Source organism: Gopherus flavomarginatus, chromosome 9 (assembly GCF_025201925.1).
Source record: "Gopherus flavomarginatus isolate rGopFla2 chromosome 9, rGopFla2.mat.asm, whole genome shotgun sequence".
In the NCBI taxonomy this organism is placed as follows: domain Eukaryota; kingdom Metazoa; phylum Chordata; order Testudines; family Testudinidae; genus Gopherus; species Gopherus flavomarginatus.
In genome coordinates this window covers 54936510-54958298 of record NC_066625.1, presented here as the reverse complement: position 1 = coordinate 54958298, position 21789 = coordinate 54936510, and the positions used below count along the sequence as shown (strand labels likewise).

The following is a 21789-nucleotide window of genomic DNA, read 5'->3' as shown; positions in this document are numbered from 1 at the left end:
CATTATACAACCTTTTTTTTGGCAGAGAAATTGAAGGACAACCTCTGTGGCAATTGCAGGGGGATTTAGGTGGGACAGAACATGCTGGATGCAGAGGTTACTGAGTGAGATTCTCTGGCCTGTGCTAGGCAAGAGGTCAGGCTAGATAATCAGAATGGTCCCTTCTGGCCTCACAAGCTATGAATCTGATTACCAAGGCCAAGGTCAAACTCCCAACCCTATTTATTACTATTTGTATTACAGTGGGAACTAGAGGCCCCAACCAAGATCTGAGCTACATGGCACTAGGCACCGTACAAACACATAGGTGTGTCTTCACTGCAGCGTTAGCTCAGGCTCTTACTTGGGTTTTAGCCCTATGCCCCCCTACCATCTGCACACAAATGCCTTTTAGCTGGGTTCATATGAGTTTGGAACCTGGGCTTGCTCAAGTGAGAGCCCAGGTTTCACTTTAAGGGAGCTCTAGTCTAACCCACCTACTTTGCACTGTGGATACAGGATGTTAACCTTAACACAGGTCCTGATATTCCTCCAGTACCTTCCCACAGTGCTCCAGAGGCCATGTTTCCCTGCCTTTCTACCTCATGCAGCACTAAGAACCAAGGGATATGCCCCTAGAAATCCCAACATCTCACCCAGATTTACCACAGTCCCAGTGAGGATGCGGCTACACAGGTCTGACCTGAGTGTTTCCTTAGCACTGGGGATGCTCACACCTGGGCTTGGCTAACCCAGGCTTCCATCCCCAGCTGAGCTCTGCAGTGAAGACACCCATAGGGAAAGACAGCCAAAGAGCTTACAGCTTAAATAGAGAAGTCAAAGGGTGGCAAGGGACACAGAAGTACAGAGAAGAGGGGGTCTGGGTACTCAGCAGGTCAGTATCAGAACGAAGAACAGAAGCCAGTCCAACAGCAGATCCATTAGACCATGCTTCCTCTAGCCTAACCTATTAGAAGGTGTCATTAATCAGAAGCTCAAGGTTACCGCTCATTCAAAGACTGTGCTTTTCCATATGCAGAGCAGCCATTTACCAGCAGCCACTTTGTTCAGATGAAGGGAAGCAGGGACACAAAAATTTAGGGAATTCTCCATCAGCCAGAGCACAATGTGTGTTTCCTCAGAAACACTGCATTCAGCTCTGCTCACAAAATGGCAGCTGCTCTTGCAAGCAGGCCGATGCCGTAGAAATGTAAAGGTGAGATAGAGAGCACAAAATCATGCCCAATTAAGTATCTACGTACACATCTGGCAGTGCCTTCCTGGCTCGTGCCTCAGCCAGGCGCTGGTTCAGTGCCAGTTCAGAGGGAAGAGTGCCTCCTAGTGAAACAGCCAATGCAGTAAAGAAAGGCAAATCTAGTTTTTAAAAAAGGCCAGAGGAGCAATGTTTAGAGGAGGACAGTGACTTATAACGCCCTCGTGGCTAAAAGCACACCTCTTGTGATTCACCTGGGCCAGGCTTCCAAAATGACACATGTGTAACAGGCTTCCAAGGGCGTGTGTAACAACCAGGAAATGAGCAAGCAATTCAGATGTGCTGGTGGCTGCGCCCAGTGCTAACTAGGAGGGCGAGTTTCAAACAAGCACAAGCGTGTACATGTTGGTTCTTCTGCTCAGCCAAAAGTAGGTGTAATATACATGTAATACACATGTAATTCTCAAAGGGACACCAATGGGCAGCTTCCACTCTGCAAGTGAATGAAAACACTGTTTATGTGTCTAAATAACATCAGGGACGCCCCTAAGTTATTGAAGCTGTGAGGCTGTCCCTAAAGGCTGGGATTCAGAAGACCATTTGAAAGCTCAGATGGCAAACTCCTACATAGGGGAAAGTGATGGGTAGGAGTAGAGCAGCAAAGGAGCAAGGTTTAGCTAAAAACCAAACACAGGATTTTGAACTATAAGAAAATATGTCAAAGAGGCAGGAGCCCTGGCATTGCCTCTTCCAGGCAAGTCAGTGTAATTATCTGTAACCTTTCCAAAGATGGGCTTATTTCAAACTGTCCCTTACAGATGCTGTTCCGCAGTCACCAAGTGCTGTGTTTGCTTTCCGTTTCCTCTTCAACCTGTATTAGCAAATTTTACCTGCAGGGGATAAGTCTGGTTAATTTCCTGTCAGTTCTAGAAGCTGTCAGCTTCAGTCACCAAGATAACTGAGCTCAATCTCAAGTCACACAGGAAAGCTTCTGAGGTTCTTAAAAGCTGCAAATACGTAACGTAGAATGTGATAGTTTGGACACAACGATGAAATTTCTAAAATCAGAGACCTAAAGGCAGCTGATATTTAGGAGCTGTTTGAAGGCAAACAAGCTGCAAGGAGTGAGCTGGATTCTCCTCTCATTTGTACCAGTGGTAAATCAGGAGTAAATCCACTGAAGACATGAGAGGCCAGGGCCTAAGCAGCATTCCACTGATGCAAAATGGCTCAAAACCCAGCAGACCCAGCCTCTAGACAATCTCTTCTGCATCGGCAGAACCTGGTGTAGTGGGGAGCTGTTATGGTTGCTCCTTTGCCACCCCACCTCATGACTGCCAGGATAAGGGGCATGGCCAGGGAGAAGGGCATGGATAGCCAAGCCCTAAACCCTCTTAACTTCAAAGACTGTCCCCCAAGGTGCGCCATAGTTTGACCCTAAACGGTTGTTGGGATTGGGCAAAGTCAACTCTCTGTTCTGTATATAAAGGATAAGAGGCAAGATGTTGGTGTCTTTGGACACCAACGGGTGGGTGAACCAGCAAGGGTCTGTGATAGATGGGCAGTGTTTTGTAACAACAGCGATGGAGGATGGGAAAATGTAAGAGGATCTCTGACCTATACGTTGAAACTGGGCAGTGATACCAGGCAGAGTTAAGGTTGCTTCTGGAATGTGCAAAATTTTGTTTTAAACTTGTATATTGATTTAAGAGACTGCACGGATTGGGACTCTGTATATTTATCTACCATGTGTATATTCTATACATATATGCATATATATACTATGGACATATACATATTATATATACATATACATACACACATACCTCTCACCAATAATCTACAAAAGTAGACATCAGTGGCTGGGACATGTGCTGAGAATAGAAAATGAACACTTACCAAATACCGCCCTTGAATGGAAGCCAGAAAACGCAAGAGAAAGAGAGGAAGACGGCGAATAACATGGAAAAGAACAGTTCTGACTGACATCAAGCACTTCGATATGAAATGGGAAGATTTGGAGAGAAGGGCAGTTGACAGGCAAGGATGGCAAATGTGGGTAGCCCAATGAGCAGAAAAGCATGGGATGGACTAAGTAATACACACACACACACACACACATATACAAAAACTACATTAAAATGTTCTAAAATTTTGCAAAGTCAAGCACTCAAAAGTTTTAAAAGTTAGGAAATGCCAGAATTTGGGTTGCCTGAGCAACTTTAATTCTGCCTCTTTGGACATATGCATTATGAGAGCGTCTTTAATTATAGGAGCACATGCTTTTTTTCTGATTGCTCCTAATTCTAGCATTTACAAACTTTGGAGTGTTTGACTTTGCAATCTTAAATTCTTTGAATATGCTTTTTTTGTGTGGAAAATAGATAGCTGTACAGATATATATTGTGCACATACAGATGTATAAAGGAATAAACTTCCCTATCACCGAAAAGAAGCCACTTTGGGGGTGAAATTCAGCAACTATTGAACAGTGCAAAGCAACAGCACACAGTAGCGTACACCGAGAATAAAGAAGAATACTGTATCCAACTGCAATGGCAGAGGAAATTTTGGTAGAATATACATATCCTTTGCCTAAAACAAAGTGGAGAATACGGTCAGCGGGCCAAATCCTCAGCGAGTGTACATCTAGGTCCTTTTATTAACTTTGATGGAGCTATACAGATTTACACCAGTTGAGGTTCCGGCCCAGGAACTGATACAGCCACTACTGAAGCCTTATGTCCGTTCCTTGCAGTGGGGTGTCGAATGAGCCTTTTCCACCTCTACCAGCCATATCTGAAACTGGAATTTGGCCAGAACTCTAGGGCTCACACACCAGCACTTGTAGCAAAGAGTCCTGTGGCACCTTATAGACTAACACGTTTTGGAGCATGAGCTTTCGTGGGTGAATACCCACTTCGTCGGATGCATGTGACATGCATGTGACATGCATCTGACGAAGTGGGTATTCACCCACGAAAGCTCATGCTCCAAAACGTCTGTTAGTCTATAAGGTGCCACAGGACTCTTTGCTACTTTTACAGATCCAGACTAACACGGCTACCCCTCTGATACTTGACACCAGCTCTTGTGAAAAGATGACAGGAAAGATCTCGCTCCAGCCCAATCTCATGCTAGCTGCACTCTGAGAAACACGGCCTTCCTCGTCTTTACCACCCAGCTCTATGGCGTCCCATTGGAAAGGGACACCCGGGAAAGGATTTGTTTGAAGCGCTTTCCTTACTTCTTCCTGTGCTGCCGATGCCCAACAACTAGCAACACATTTCTGTGGAGCGAAGCATGTTGCTGTCAGAGCTGGGCAGCTCCTGAAGGTGACACCAACAGAGACCCCTGAGAGGAAGAGAGGGAATCTGCTTAAATAACACTGCCCTGGGCATATGCACTGCAGAACACCAGAAGAGTGAGAGGTTGTATAACGCTCTTCAGGAGGGCAGCGGGTAGCAAAAAGAGACAGTTTTGTGTTAAGCAACAAAGAATCCTGTGGCACCTTATAGACTAACAGATGTATTGGAGCATAAGCTTTCGTGAGTGAATATTCACCCACGAAAGCTTATGCTCCAATACATCTGTTAGTCTATAAGGTGCCACAGGGTTCACCCACGAAAGCCTATGCTCCAATACATCGATTGCTCTATAAGATGCCACAGGACTCTTTGTTGCTTTGTACAGATCCAGACAAACAGGGCTACCCCTCTGAGTTTTGTGTTAGTCTGCTGACCTGCTTTCCCCACCTAGTGACAGTGAGGGGTATGTGCAGCTTCCTCCAGTTGTGTTTGCTTTTCACAGGGTTTTTGAATGCTGCAGGGCGATGAAATAACACAGGGGCTGGAGAGGTTAGAGTATTTCAGTTCTTGGCTGATGGAAATCCAGCAAGGAGATTAGATCTCCCATTAATTTAGCCCCATAAGTGGTTCCTTGAGGTTAAAAACAAAAGATTGCTCAGAAAAAAATAAACTCGAATAGCAAAGACACTTGGGTTCTTGCAGATGGCAGCTGCTGTGCACTGCCAGATGAAAGAGTTGGCTTTAACCCCTAACTCCCCGTCTCTCATCCTGGCCTGGCTGCAGCTGGCGCTATGGGGGCAAGACACTCAGCCCCAGTTGTAATGCAGTTGTGCCAGAGGCCCCAGATGAGATCAGGGCCACAATGTGCTAGGCACCATTGAGACTAAGTATTCTTGGGCCATCCATACCCCAAAGACCTTACAGTCTAACAGCTAAGGCAGAAAGCGGTTAAGTGACTTGCCAACGTCACCCAGCAGGGCAGTGGCAGAGCAGGGAATAGAATCCAGGTCTCCCAAGTCCCCGTCCAGTAGACCAAACGTCCATCACTTTGACTGGAGAGTGTGCCGCATGTTGCTCACCAGCAACCTCTGGTGGACTGCCTAGGAACACAGCTGATGGTCTACAAAGGGAGCCCCACGGCTAGGTCACAGGGCAGAGGCCCTTCTGCAGGGGAAAGGAGGGGGGTTCTCTTGGCCCCATGTGGTGGTTGAGTCACCTAACAGGAGCCCAGGCCCTGAACCTCTTCTCTTTCCCTCTCAGCAGCCTCTTTCTTTGGAGACGGCTATGTGGAGATGCCCTTGGTGGAGGTGTACAGCACAGTCCAGCTCCACCTGCAGTTTTCAACAAGCCAGTGGAGTGGGCTCCTCTTCCTGGCTGCAGGACAGACTGACTATCTCCTGGTGGAGCTCCGCTCTGGCGTCCTGCAGGTCAGCAACACTCTCTCCTCCTTGCAGCAGGCATAGCAAGGTTACTGGCCACATTTGGCCTCAGGGTGAGTGGGCAGGTCTCTGCTGACATCACTGGGGCTGTATCTGCTTACTTTGGGATTTGACACAGTGTGAGAAGCACGGTGGGGAGCAGGGCCAGCTTTAGGCCTATTCCACCTATTCCCCCGAATCGGGCCCTGCACCTAAGAGGGCCTCGCGCCCAGTGAGAATCCCTTCCCTGGCTAGAGGCGCCTTTTTAATTTTTACTCACCTGGCGGCGCTCCAGGTCTCCAGCAGCACTTCAGTGGAGGTCCTTCGCTCACTCTGGGTCTTTGGCGGCACTTCGGTGGTGAGTTCTTCAGTGCTGCCGAAGACCTGGAGCGAGTGAAAGACCTGCTGCCAAAGTACCACCAAAGACTCGCAGCACCACCTGGTGAGTACAAGCCCCACGTGCTTTTTTACATGTGGTGGTTTTTTTGTTTTTTTTTTAGTCATCTCTGCCAGAGCCCCATCGAAACTGTTTGAATTGGGCCCCGCACTTCCTAAAGCCAGCCCTGGTGAGGAGGCTGGGATCTTGGAGGAATGGAGGGTTGCAAGTCTGGCAGTGTGATTTTGGCAGTAACGTCCACCCATGCTGCACATTTTTAAGGACAGCATCTTCTTTTTGGATACTAACCAAAGCCACAAAACACCCTGTGAAGCCAGGCCCTGGGACCCTGAACAGGAGTGCTACCCCCCGCCAGCACTCAGACCAAGCAGATGTGTCTAAGGCAAAGGACACTGAGCAGGAGGGATAGATGCATCCGAAGAAGCGGGTATTCATCCACGGAAGTTCATGCTCCAATACATCTGTTAGTCTACAAGGTGCCACAGGACTCTCTGCTGCTTTTACAGGAGGGACAGGACATCCTTCAGGGGGAAGTCCCAGAAACAGCCAGCTCAGGAGAGAGCTCCAGATTTGGTAGAAAACTCCAGGAGGGAGGGTGGGTGGGTCTTGGCCTATTGCCCAGTGCTATTGAGAGCAGATTGCACCATCTGTGCTGAGCCCTACAGTTGTTTTAATTGGTCCTCTGTCATAGAATCAAAGAATATCAGGGTTGGAAGGGACCTCATGAGGTCATCTAGTCCAACCCCCTGCTCAAAGCAGGATCAACCCCCAGATAGATTTTTATCGTAAATGGCCCCCTCAAGGATTGAACTCACAACCTGGGTCTAACTGGCCAATGCTCAAACCACTGAGCTATCCCTTCCCACCCTTTCCTTGGCTGCTAATCAGGAGCTCTGCTAATCGTGGTGAGACAGAGCCTGTAGCATTCCTCCCCCCAACACCTTCACTGTGAAGGTGGCTATTTTGTCCAGCTCTGAAAGCCCTGAATCCAAGCCCACCTGTAACCTGCTCAGGTAGCAACTGTGAGGATGCCGTGCAAGCACGGCACAAGAGCCTGATGCTAACTAATGCTGCACCTGCTGACAGTCCGGTAGCAGGGTGTGGCAGCTCCAGAAAAGCGACCCGCTGTCCAAATCCAGGACTCCAGTTGGGAAACGGCCCAGACTGCCACAGGGGTGAGTGGGGCAGAGAGATGAACCCCCTGTCTCTGTGGTTGTACCAGGGTCTGCCACAAAGAAAGAACAAGAAGGAGTGTCCCCAACACACATTCCCTTACCCCACACCTCTCTAGGCCCAAGAGAGCTGCCAGGGCTGCCCCACGGACTACAGAGCCTGGCAGGCTGCAGCGCCTGGGAGACGATGGGTTGAGGTTTCTCTAATGGAGGCCATCTGTTAGAAGAGATCCTGCCCACCTCGTCCCTCAGGTTCCTTCCTCCAACCCTCTACTTAGCCAGGCTCCGAGGTTGCTCTTTGTGGGGACGGCTGAGGAAATCTAGCCTGCTATTTCCCTGGCAGGCAGGGAGAGCAGTGGTTACGAAGCAGAACCAAGCCAGCTCGTAGGCAATGAGGACATCAGAAAAGAAGAGTCAGCACGTGGCTTGTCTCCTCTGTATGGAAGGGGGAGGTAGAGCATTGCAGCCAGTAAGGATCTCTGCCCCCACTGCTTGCAAAATGCTGCCCCCATCTGACCTACTCAAGACATGAGCCTGGATAGGAGCTGCTGGTCCAGGCCCAGAGACAGGGTGGGAGCCAAGAGAAGGGAGCCTTTAGAGAAAGCGTCTGGCACTCAGATTCGATATACTGTGGAGGGGCTGGGGGAGTATCTTAGGATGGATAGAAGGGAGGGAAGGACAGACAGACAATCGATTGATCCACAACTCCACCACCCTAGATGAACCATCCCAGCCAGGGTGCTGGAACAATTTTTATAGTGGGGGTGCTGAAGGCAGAAACCATGTATTTGGTGTTTGTTACTATTTCAAGCCAGGAGGGTGCAGCAGCATCCCCAGAACTCCTAATTCCAGCACCTATAAACCCAGCGATAAATTATTACTCCACCCCAGTTCAGCTCTGCAGGCCAGCACACTGGGGGAGAGGTAGAGCCAAACCCCACCCACTTCCTGCCATGCCCCTCTCCCTTATTCCAGGGTGGGAGCCGCAGGCACCTACTCACCCCGGCACACCCAGACGTTTAGTCTAGGCAGCCTGTGCAGAAGCATAAAGGACTTTCTGACTTCTCCTTATGCTCCGGGACAGATGCACAGGCTAAGGGACCCCCAAGCCCTAACTGATGAGCACCAGACACATGCTTAATTACAAGACAGATTGATAGACAGCCCGGTTACAAGCAGCAGAGAAATACCTATCGCTGAATTACCTAAACTGTCTACATGTATGTGCACATCCACAGCAACCACCCGCCAAAAGCCAGCACTTGCCAATAGCTATCAACAGCTCCCAAAGGTATTGCCCATTCTAGTATGAGGGGAACAGATTAGTTATCAGGTCTGTGTCATATCTGTGCCATGTGCTGAGCTTTTTATGTGGCAATCAATCGCCCTGTGCATTCGTGTGCAACAAACTGCATCAATGCAACATTAAGGTGGCATCAGTAAGTTGCCCTGTATTTCCTATTCCTGTTTTTCCTTCTGAAATGCGCTGCTTAATATAGTTCTACCTGTGTCAATGTCTCCAGGATGTGCAAAGAAGCCATGTTAATATTGCTTTTGAAACCTTGGACCAAATTCTGTGTTGGCACAAATGGGTGTAGCTCCTTTGAGTTCAATGCAGCTTTGCACTTTTGCACTTGAAGAGAAATTGGCCCTGGTTGTTTTTGCATTACATAAGTCCTTTTAAAATTTATTTCAACTATGCAACCTTACAATTGCCTTGGCATCATTTTTGCATTTCATCTCCTTCTTTGTTTTTTAACATTAAAGAGATGGGAAGCTCTTTGGGGCAGGGAACTGCTTTTTCTGATGTGTGAGTTTTAGTTGTCTGGCTGGAGACTCATAACATTTTCTGCAATGCTGGGCTCACAGGACAAGAGCACATCAGCCAATCCCGGAACAGCTATATCTTCATAACAGAAAAAGAAAGAGGTCTGGATCTCCTGGTCCTGTGGAGCTGTGCTTGGTGCAAAACCAGAGGGAAGGGCAGAGCAAGGATATCTTTAAGCTATCTTTATGCTGTCCTTATCCTAAGGCCAGCCTAAAGCTGGACTGGTCCCCAGCATAAATGGGAGCAGACTTTGGGCTGCTGTGACTTGTATCTGGTGGCTCATTGCCCCAAGGGGTTGTCTTGGCAGTTGGAGATTATTGGGGCACAAGGACACCCAGGCCATGCCCTGTATCCTTGTCCATCCCAGAGAACTTTCGACTTGTCCCAAGGTTCTAACTCAACTTTTCACCCACTCTCATTGCAGGTCAGACTAGAGCTGGGCTCAGAAGAAGTGATGTTCCAGTCTCCAGCAGGGCCACGCCTCAATAATCTAGTAATCCATGATGCTGAGCTGTTGGTGGGAGACGGTAGGATGACTCTGACAGTGGATGGCCTCTTTAACACCTCTGTGGAGATCCCAGGTCCCCTACAGCGGCTGGACATTCAGTACGGCCTCTATGTGGGTGGGACAGGGAGTCTGGAGCTGCCATACCTCACTGGGTCCAGCTCTCCATTCAGAGGCTGTCTCCATATGGCGAAGTTCAATGGCCTCAATATTCTCTCTCCATGGGCACCTGATGCTGCCTCTACAATGTTCCACGAGGTTCGAGAGGGGTGCAGCGAGGAGTTCTCTGCTGGGCCAGATGACCCCTTCGGCTTCCTGGGCCCACGCTCTTATATCGCTTTCCCGGGGTGGAGCGCGAGAGAAGAAGGGACTATCGAGTTTGTGATCGTGACAAGCATCAAGCATGCCCCCCTGATCTACCAGTCAGGGCTGCAGAATGACTTTCTATACCTGGAGATCTATGACGGACGCCTGAGGGGGGTGGTGGAGAAAGGCAATGGGGCCGTCATCCTGCACAATAACATCTTCATCAGTGATGAGCAGCAGCACTATGTGAAGCTCCATGTGGACATCTACAAGTTTGAGATCCTTGTCGACTACTATGCCTCGAGGACTTCCAACAGGGGCATCCACAGCTACCTTGATCTCCAGGGCAGCCTCTTTGTCGGCGGCATGAATGAAAACGCCTCCCGCAGGCTAAAGGAACGCCGGCTTGCTTTCACTTCAGGGGGCAGCACTGCTAACAGCTCCTTTATCGGCTGCATGGAGGACCTGAGGGTCAACCTGGAGAAGAAGAGCCTGCAAGACGCTCTGGTCACAAAGGACATAACACCCGGCTGCAGGATGCAGGAGCAATACTCAGATTATGAGGACGCATATGAGCGGGATGAGGCACCCACCACCCCAACTCCTGTTGTTTGGCAGGGAGCATTAGGGCCGGTGGTAGAACCATGCCACCTTGACCCCAACCTCCCTCCAGCGTTTGCTAACTTCACCAAATTGCTGCACGTCAGTCCCCTGGTCGTAGCTGAAGGAAGCATGGCCTTCCTGGAATGGCAACATACCCAACCTACAATAGACCTAAGCAGCGCAAACATCAGACAGTCTCAAGTCCTCTTTAGTGTCACAAACGAACCCAGGCATGGCCAGCTGGAACTAGACATACACAGCTCTAGGAGCAGAAGGAAATTCACATTGCTAGACATAGCGAATCGGAAAGTCAAGTATGTTCATGATGGCTCCGAAGGTCCCATGGATCAGCTGATGCTGGAGGTAACCGTCACAACCCGAAAGGGGATTCCTGAGTGTTTATGGCAAGGCCAGACATACCTGCTGCCAATAAAGATTAATCCCATCAATGATGCCCCGCAAGTGATCTTTCCCCATGGAGACCTCATGGTGATTCTGGAGCACACGCGAAAGCATCTAAACACGGACATCATCCAGGCCCTTGATGACGACACACCCTGTGACAGTTTGAAATTCCAGCTGCTTGGCGGCAAGAGGATGGAAGAAGGTTACGTGGAATATGACTTTAAGCCTGGGGTGCCCACAGAAGAGTTTTCCTGCAGGGACCTGGAAGCAGGCAACGTGGTCTATGTCCACCAGAATGGCCCAGCATTACAGGTCATCTTCCAAGTTAGCGATGGCTTGGTAAGAAGCCCAGTGGCCACTTTAAGAGTCATCGCTATAGAGCCTGACATCCAAGTGCGCAACAACACTGGACTGTTTGTCGCACAAGGAAGTGCCGTTCCAATTACCACAGCCAACCTCTCTGTGGAGACCAATGCTGTGAAACAAAGAGTGAACATCCTGTATCGCCTCACAGAGCCTCTCCGGTATGGTGAAGTCCAGAAGCAAGGGAGCATGGGAGGGGAGTGGAAGAGAGTTGAGTCCTTCCACCAGCAGGACATTGTGCAAGGGCGCATACAGTACTTCAGCATGGATCCTGAGCACCATCTGGAAGATGTAATGGAGAAGCTGAGGTTCGAGATCCAAGTTGGTGAGAAGACCTTACCAAACAACACTTTCCTAATCAGGATCAAGAAGGCCACCATCAAGATGAAGACCCTGGTCCCCCTTCAGATGAAGAATAAGCGGCACCAAAACATCACCACCAGGGAAATGGAAGCTGCATTGGAGGATCCAAGCTCTGACCCAGTTTCCTTCTACTACATGATAATCCAGGCACCGAAAAAGGGGAACCTTGAGCTTCTTGGTAGCAGGCTGACAGAGGGCTTTGGATTTACCCAACAGGACCTGCAGAGAAAACACCTTAGCTACAGTGCAACAATCCGAAACTCTAAAGAGACTGAAGACTCTTTCCAGTTCCGTGTCACTGCCAATGCCCAGTATTCCCCCATGTACACCTATATGATAAGCATTGGGGGGGACCCAGATGCACCTGTCCTGACCAATGTCCTTCTATCTGTCCTGGAAGGAGGACAGGCTGTCATCTCCAAGGACCACCTGTTTGTGAGGAGTTTGAATAATATGGACTACCTGTATGAGGTGATTGAAGGGCCAACGCATGGGAAGCTGGTCTGGAGGACACCATCCAACTGGCCTTCCCATGAGAAGGTCATAACAGAGTTCACCAATGAAGACATTCTCCAGGGCAGGCTTCTGTATCAGCATGACAACTCTGAGACCACAGAGGATGATATCCCATTTGTGGCCATCAAGCAGGACGAGGGTAGTGCTGACTCTGACACGGAGGAGGTGAGAGGTGTCTTCAGAGTCTCCATCCAGCCCGTCAATGACCACCTGCCAGTCCAGGTAGTGAGCAAGGTCTTCAACGTTGTGCGGAATGGGCAGCGCCTGTTGACCACCAATGACATTGCCTTCACAGACCAGGACTCTGGATTCTCTGACACACAGCTGGTGCTGGTGAGGAAGGACATTCTCTTTGGTAGCATCATTTCCATTGATGACAGGAGCCGCCAGGTGTATCGCTTCACGCAGGATGACTTGAGGAAGAAGAAGATACTCTTTGTCCATTCCGGAGCGGACCGGGGCTGGATACAGCTGCAGGTCTCCGACGGCCTGCACCAAACTGCAGCCCTCCTGGAAGTACAGGCCTCAGACCCCTACATCCAAATTGTCAACAACACTGGCTTAGTCATCCACCAAGGGAGCCAGGGGACCATTGACTCCTCCATCCTCAGCTTGGAGACCAACATGGACATAAGGAATGACGAGGAAATCTGGTTCCAGATAACTACCCCGCCAAGGTGGGGGGTGGTGCTGAAAGGGGGCCAGCCAGTGATTTCCTTCTCCCAGAAGGATCTGCTGGCAGGAGAAGTGATCTATCAGCACAACAGCAGTAGGAATGCCAAGGACAAGTTCCAGTTCTCCGTGGAAGCTAACCAGGTGGCTGTGGAAGACACGATGGAAATCACTGTGTTCCTGGACACCCATCCTAGTCCCCTGACCATCATCCACCACGAGAAGATACACATCTTCCAAGGAGAACCGGTTGAGATTAAGAAAGACTATTTACTGGTAAGTAACACCTTCTGTGAGCATCTTCCCATGCTTTTATTCACCCTCCCCCCGTGTATCTTCCTGGCTACAGGACATGGGATAGCAAAATTCTGCTAGTAAATCCTACAGGATCTTCTTGGAATTGAATAGGAGAAAGAGCTTAAAACGGGCAGGAATTTTCCCAGCACATCCTTCCTACTGACAGGTTAATAATCTGTGAATGCAGGTGTCTCCCACAGGGAGGATGATGCACGGTGATAATTGCCTTGCACAAGACACATCAGCCCTGAAAACAACTGAGGGCTGGAGTTACTGTGCTCTGCGGGGCTCCCAAAGAGAGGTACATGGAACATTAATCCCTTAAACTATGGTTTTACTGTGAAGAATGACCCAGTACTTTTGCCTTGTGGGATTCCGAGGTTATCCTCACTCACTGATTTCCAGATCAAAGTTTCTCATTCTGCATGTAAAAAGACGGGGTGGTGAAGGTTGGGCGTGGATACAGTTCTAACTGCCCAGCCCTGCAAACACCCTCTGGGATCTGGGAGTCTGACTGAGTCCATACCATCTTGTGCATCAGCACTGCTAATGAAGATCCTGCAGTCCAAATTCTGCTAAACCTGTGCAATCCTGTTGTCTGAGGTTATGTCCTCAACAGGTCTCGGTGGGTTGGCACAGATGTCACTGAGATAATGGTGTTGCATAGGTAGATCTGGGGGCACAATTGGCCCTGGAGAGCCTCAATTACTGCTGATATGTGAGAAGGGGAGAGGCCCACTTGGCTCTCAGATCTCAGGGGAGTTTGCAAGGCTGGCTACTAACAAATCCCATCTTTGTAGCTGCTATCTGCTTAAATCTGATTGGGGGGTCAGGAGACACAGTGAGCATGGAACCCCACCATGCCATCTTTACAGAGCTACTTCTCAGGTTAGAGCCACACTGCAAACAAGGAGCCTGAAGAACCAGCCCACTGAATACAATATTCTCCATTGCCCTGCTCCTTGCATGGCCATTCCCATAGTGCCCAGTGTGTGTACAATGATACTTACTCAGAGTCGTAGCCTGTGACACCCCTTGTCACTGGTGGAAATGAACCAGGCACTAGGCAATGGAGTCCAGGCCCATGGTATTCAGCAGAATGGACTAGGCCTCACTCCCATCTGCTCTGTAAACCATTCCCACTTTAACCCCTTTGGGCACAGCCAGGAACTTTTGTCCCACTGAGAGTCGGGCTCCCTATGTGAGTGGGGGAAAAGTCACACCTTGCTCCCACCAGAAAGAATGAAGTGCCTCTCCCACCACAGGATGGAATTGACCAGGCCTTGCAAACTCTCTCTCTCTCACGGACACAGGTAGTCCACGAGGACATCCCTCCTCAGGAGATTATCTACTTGGTGACCAGTCCCCCGCGCTTAGGATCCCTGATGATGGTTTACCACAGCGGCACCTCCGACGAGCCTCCCATCTTAAACCCCATTCAGTCCTTTACCCAGGAGGACATCAATGAAAGCCAAGTGCTCTACCTGCACTCTGGGCCTGACATGCAGAGCGACCAGTTCACCGTGGACGTCACAGCTAGTGGGGCAGAGACCCTGGAGGGGATTGTGGTGGACCTGGAAGTCCTTCCCTTTTCAGTCCCCCTGGACATCCACAACATCACAGTGACTGAAGGGAACTCCATAACCCTCTCCACGGACATCCTGACCATCCCCAGCGCCTATTTCACAGCCCTGAATGTGGAGTTCATGGTTCCCGAGCCCCCGAGACACGGCATCATCCAGAACATGGTCAGACCTGAAGAGGGCAATCTGCACTTCTTCACCTGGAATGAGGTATGGAGCCGAACTCTCCAGAGGCTGATTGATATGTCTAGACAGGCTTTGTGCTAAGTTAAAACCCAGGAGCTTGATCCTGATCCCCCAGTGCTGGAACTCCACAAATCCCAGTGGAGTTACTCCTCATTTACACCTGTGCAAAGCAAGATCAGAATCAGGTCCCGGGGATACCAAAGGTTAGGAAGCTGAACAGACAAAGCAACTGAGGGGATCCACGTTTCTTTCATGTTCAGAGATCAAGGTGCACAGAGGGTCTCCTCCTGCCTTTGGTCCCTGCACAGATCTTCCCCCAGTGTCAGGGGATGGGGGAGTTGTGCACACAGCCAGGTCTGTGGGATGGGATCATCCTGGATGGACAACTTAGACCAGGAGGCCTATGTGAGGCCTATCACCATAGTCCTCCTCCCACAGCTCCCCATGGCAGCTCAGATGACCTGCTCCCTGTATGGCTCCACTCAAGCCTGCTCTGATGAGCACAGGCCTTGTGCTACCCCTGCTGTAGTTCCACTAGCCTTGGCATCCCTCTGTCAGGGACTCTAACCCAGACGGCAAAGTTCGTTGTCTGACCGCGAGAGAGACAGGCAACACCAGCAAGGTCCGATCAAAAGCTCTTTATTGACAAGTGCATGCATCAATAGAGAGCAGCTCGTCTCCAGAGAGCACCAGCTCGCTCTTTGCATCTTAGTATAAGCCTATATAGACAGTTCCGTCATGTCATAAATTATTCACTGGAGCAACCCACCCCCTTCTTTTAACAGCTAGAAACTAGACACCTTTAGTATACATGCATGCCTAAAGTTAGAAATGTAGGGGAGTTAAAAACAAACAAAGAACAAAACCAGGGAGTGAAAACAAGGAGGCTGGGAAACTAGGGCTCTTATCAGTTCTTCGAAGGAGCTGTCCTAACACAGCACATCTGGCACTATGCCAGGAATGCAGCTTCTCTCTTATCTCACTTTTTCCCAGCACTTGTGAGACATGCTGCTGCTTCTCAGTGTTTTTCACTCAGGAATTACCCAAAAACCTCTGTTAGCCTGACTTTGGTCAGGTTGGCATACCTGGTTTTGTCTGCAATATCTTTATTCAGGCCTAACACCTCCACAAGGGAGTGGTCAGGGCCACCTGCACGGTGGCTTCCCGGGGGAGCCTGCTAGTGGATGAGCCCCTCCCAGACTCCTCAGACCTTCATTGCCCGCAGGTGGAGCAGCAGCTCATCCAGTACATTCACGACGGCAGCGAGTCCCTGGCCGATAGCTTCACCATCGTGGCCAATGCCTCCGAGGTCAACCGGCAGAGCCAGCCCAAGGCCGTCTCCATCACTGTCGTGCCACGCAACGACGAGGGGCCCACAATCACCATCAACGCTGGGCTGCAGGTAACCTCCCCTGCCAGGACACACAGCTCCATGACCTCTGCTCCTGTGACCCAAGCTGCCAGCCATACAACCTCCAAGGCAGCATCCCCTGCCCCCTCAGAGCAGTAACGTGCATCTCCTCCCTCCCCTCTGCAACCCATTAGACCCCAAGGGGGAATCAGACCCAGAAGGAATCTGCCCCCATCGCCTCACCCCCCACTACTGTCTGTCCTTTCCTTGCCCTTTCCTCCGGACCAGTGGGATTGTCTCACACTGCCCTACTCTGCCCCAGCACTGCTCCTGCCCCACCCCCAGAGTACAGAGCCCCCCATTCCCACTAAAGAGAATTCCATCCTGGTTGCTGCAGCTCCATGCAGCCCAGGTCTGTTGCTGTGTCCTGTGTCCCAATGCTTGCCAAGGTGCCAATGCAGGAAGGGGAAACATCCAGTCTGGAGATGCATTGCAGCTGATCCATGCCATACCCTGTCACACACAGCCCTCACTAGGCCTGTGCAACCCCCCGTCCTGGTTGCCCAGCTCTGAGTCCAATCCCCAGCCATCCTCCAACTTAGCCCATGGAAGAGAGTCACTTCCGGGTAACCTGACTTTGCACTGGGGTTGAGGGAGCCAGGTTTCACTCTGCCCTTCTGCTCCTCTGCAAACGACATCTCGGCCATTTTCCCTACTGCTCAGGGTGTGGGACAGAGGATGAGCCATTGCAGCAGCAGGGCAGGAACAGCAGGTAGCACAGCACACAGCTTATTGCTGCCCACAGGTGACCCAGGGAGCGGGCAATGCACCCTGCATTCATGCTGGCTCCCTAAGCCTTTTGGGGCATGTCAGCCTAACTCGGGGGAAAGGGGCAAGCCACTGCTGAAGACCCTGTGACTCCATGTGAGCCTGCATACTGAGTGCACATTGCTGGCTTACCTGGGGGCAGGGATGGGGACTGGGCCAGGACAGCGTTAGGAGTGTGACATGCTCTGCCCCAGCGGGTTTGAGCAGAGAAAGGAGAAGGCAGCTTGGTGCTGCCGGAATCTCTCCTTCATGCATAAGATAGGTGTGCATCCGAGGCTTCCCTTTGTACAGACTAGGGGTGACTAGCAATCATGCCCTGGGCCTGGGTTTGCTGATGCTGGTGCATGTCACTGATCCATTGGCTGACCACCTCAAAGATTTGCTAAGACATGTGGAGCAGCATGTGTTAGCATATTAGACCCTGCTCCCAAGGACCTGGGTGAAAACCAAATCAACTCATATTATCATGTGTAATAATGATGTATTTTAGTCCCTACGGGATATTGGATCAGGGAAGGTTGCAGGTCTGGACTGATGGGCACCAGCAGAGCAGGGTGGGGTACAGGGCTGGAATCACTGGAGCACTGCAGGTCAGGATGGAGGTGCATAGGTAGAACTGTGGGTGGGGATCCCAGGGCTGGAATCACAGGGGCCTGCAGATCCAGATCAAGATGATCCACAGAACGGGGCTGCAGGAAGCTTGCCCAGCACCTGTTCTTATGGCTATCAGCCACTCGCTTTCACAAGTCAAATGCCAGCCCAGGTGTCAGGAGAGAAGGAAAACTATAAAACAAAAAGACTCCCTGGTAGTTAAGGAAAGTTCTGGGTCTCGGCTCCAGTTGCTAAGGAGTTGGCTGCCAGCAGTGCCAGGGCAAAGCAAAGTGTGAGGAAGCAAAAAGCAGTTGAACTGAGGTAGTTGCGCTACTTGTGCAGTTTTTCCACTGACCCTTGACCTGAATGCTTTTATGAGAGAAAAAAAACTGCTCCTTGGATGGAAAATGAACTCAGTCAAATCTTACATCTGTTTTTCCATCTTTTGCCTTGCAATGCCACTGGTGAACACAAGATGGGAGCATTGTCCACTCTGCAGCCTTTGATTCTGTAAAGGATTGGCCTGTGTGACTCACTTCCATGGTGATTTTACATTGACTCCTTAAGGTCAGGCATCATGATCATCTAATGGAGGCCCCGCCCCAGTTTCACTCCTGTGCTGATAGGGCACTGACCTGGCATCTGGGCCAGGGCTCAGTGCCACTGCAGCCTTTGTGCCTGGAAAGCCCCAGCCCCCAGCTGAGGGTACTTCCTGCTCCTGACTGCTGGCATCAGCACTATTGACACATACCTTTCTGAGCCAGCCCTGGGTAAACTCTGCCCTCAGCAGCTCAACCCCACGAGGGCAAACAAGAGACTCTGCAGTAGGAGAATTCCCTCCCTTGGGGAAAAATGGGGCATGATGTCATTTGGGAAGCAGGGTTTCCAGCGAGTAGAGTGGGGGGGCGGGGTTCGGGACTTCTGGGTTCCGTTCTTCATTCTGCCATTAACTTGCTCTTTGCCTCTGGGCTACTCTGTGCCTCTGTCTCTAACCAGGGTTATGACGCTGGCTTGCCCTGTTAAGCACCATCATACCCAGTATTATGAGCACAAAGTACTGCAATAAGAGCCCAGCACAGTCACAGGAACATTATCCTGCTGATGGTCTCACTGGATACAGTGGGGCGAGTTCAGTGGTACCAAGTCCCCAGGGAAGCACCTGCTTTAACATCAAGCCAAGTCAGGGTCCTGCGGGCTCCCTGCGAATGGTAGCTGAGCTCGGAGAGCTCCCAGCCTGGCCCAACAAAGGAGAGAAAGAGCTAGTCCCTGGCCTTAATGCAAGGAAGCAGCCCTCGCACTATTTATCAGCAGCACAAGGGTTAATTTAACAACATTTGTTTCTGTTCCTATAACTTGGGGCTGGATTCACAGAGGGGCTGAGCACCCCAAACTCCAGCTGAAGTCACGGGAGCTGCAGGTGAAAAGCAAAACTCAGGGAGAAGCGAGTGTGCATGCCTGGCCAGAGAAGGGGGTAGGAGCCAGGACTCCTGGGCTCCAGGACCAACTTTGCCACTGACTTGCTGTGTGACTTGGGGCAAATTGCTTCACCTCTCTGTCTGCCTTTGTATTTTGTGTACAATAATAACTACCTAGCTGTTGTCTAGCACATTTCATCAGCAGATCTCGGGGCACTTCACAAAGGAGGGCAGTAGCAGTAGCTCCATTGTACAGATGGGGAAATTGAGGCACAGAGCATAGCTGTGACTTGCTTGAGGTCACCCAGCAGGCCAGCAGCTGAGCAGGGACTAGAAGCCAGGTCTCCTGAGTCCCCACCCAGTGCTCTGCACGCTAGGCCACACAAAGGATCACAGGGCTCAGTTAGGGGCTGGCAAGCTGAATGGCTGGTGGGAGCAGGAAAGTGTTCTGCACGCCAAGGAGGGGTTTGAACCACCTGTGGCAAGCTTTATGGTAAAGGAAAATGGTGAATGTAAAGACAGCCCTGCACCTTTAAGGCCAAACTCAAACCGCACAGGGCTTCACTCAGCCAGAGCCTGAGGTAAAGAAACACATCCGGGGCAGCTGAAGCCAAGCACCATCCTCAGCTCCAGCCCTTGCCCCAGCTAGAGTCCCTGACTCAGCACCCAGCTCCCCACAGACATTCCTCTAATAGTGCCTTGGGGAGAACTTATTCCCCAGAGCTGGCCTGGGCCTGCTACCCAGGAAGCCCCTGTGCTCCAGACACAGGAAACTGCTGGTGCTTCCTCTAGTCACAGAGCATTTCAATCCCTTTTCTGCCAAGCTCACAGCAGCACCTCCCCTCCCCATCACAGGAGCTACAGTCCAGGAGTATTATAATCGCCTGGTTAATACTCTGGATCCCATTCAACCTGCCCCTCTGACACAACACGGAAGCCACGCTCTCTAACGGGAACATGGGCAGAGCCCTGCACTCCAGCCATGAGAAAGGCCAGCCACCTCACCCACCTGTTCTCACTCCGCTGAGATGCTGCTGCCTTGCCAACTCTCAAAGGATGCGCTCAGAGCTGGGGAGGGCAAACACCCATTCACAAGCGCCCCTGCACTTGCTGCATTGGGAGAAACTCAAGCAGAGAGCTAGCAGGGCATCATTGGCAGGACAGCAGGGCCATTGTGTCTGCTGCTTTGCAAGAGTGGGATGCGAGAGTGGGGGGGAGCCTCAGCTGTTGGCTTATTATTATTACCCAGTCCATTACAGTGCATTCCCGCAATACCAAGCTGCCTTCACATGTACATATGCATCCCTCCAGGGCGTGCTGCTAAAAACATAGCCCAGAAATAAACCCAGCTTTGTTACAGAGCCAAGGGCCCTTCAGCACTTCCATTAGGATAACCGCCCTTCCCCTAAGGACGCTGGGTTCATGCCGACATGCTGACTAGCCCCACTTGTGTCAGCTCAGGGAGGGATTGTTTCCAGAGGGGCTTCAACAAATCAATCTGCCCTGGTGTTTTAAAGCGGTAGACATTTAAAAGAAAAAATCAAACCTCAAAAAGAATGGCTGCATGCCTATTTCTGTGCTGTTAAAACAAATGACTTTGCTGTTTAAAAGGACCCTAGCTGGATCAATTTAGGTCTAGGATTTAGGTTGTACAAAACTTAACATTGATTAGAAGGACCGCAAGATTCAGTTACATCACATGAAGGCACATAACTAAATACTGACGAATTTTATAAGTGCTGTGTACAAATGCTAGAAAGTCTAAATAAAAAGATAGGTAAACTTGAGTGTCTGGAATTAAACGAGTATATTGATATAATAGGCATCACAGAGGGGGAGTGGCTCTGTATGTGAAAGAAAGCATAGAGTAAAATATAATAACAATCTTAAAGGAATCAAACAGTACCATAGAATCTCTGTGGATAGAAATTCAATGCTTGAATAATAAGCGTAGGAATATATGACCGACCACCTGACCAGGATAGTGACAGTGATTGTGAAATGCTGAGGGAGATTAGAGAGGCTACAAAAACAGAAATCTCAATTATAATGGGGAATTTTGACTATCCCTGTATTGACTGGGTACATGTCACCTCTGGATGGGATGCAGAGATAAAATTTCTAGATACCATTAATGACCGCTTCTTGGAGCTGCTAGTCCTGGAACCCACCAGGGAAGAGGCAATTCTCAATTTAGTCCTAACTGGTGCACAGGATCTGGTCCAAGAGGTGAATATAGTCGAACTGTTCAGTAATAGCAACAATAATGTAATTAAATTTAACATCCTTGAAGGAGGAAAAATACCAAAGAAACCCAGTACAGTAGCATTTAACTTCCAAAAGGGTAAATAAACAAAGAAGAGGAGGCTAGTTAAATAGAAATTAAAAGTAACAGTCACAAGAGTGTTACTTTAAATGCCTGCAAGCTGCATGAAAATGTTTTAAAAACACCATTAACACAGACTCAAATTATATGTATACCACAAATTT

At 50.1% G+C, this 21789-nt stretch overlaps 1 protein-coding gene across 2 annotated transcripts in view; it reads left to right on the top strand.

Annotated features, from left to right (window-relative positions):
- The window catches only part of CSPG4 (chondroitin sulfate proteoglycan 4), an 80341-nt gene that overhangs the window by 40035 nt on the left and 18517 nt on the right, over window positions 1-21789 (top strand). The window contains exons 2-5 of one of the 2 annotated variants that reach the window (XM_050966964.1): window positions 5764-5927; window positions 9740-13324; window positions 14659-15138; window positions 16340-16516. In XM_050966964.1, the coding sequence (XP_050822921.1) occupies window positions 5764-5927; window positions 9740-13324; window positions 14659-15138; window positions 16340-16516 (4406 nt within the window). Of the gene's footprint in view, window positions 1-5760; window positions 5928-9739; window positions 13325-14658; window positions 15139-16339; window positions 16517-21789 lie in introns of both variants that reach the window. The other variant, XM_050966963.1, reaches the window with a different exon arrangement.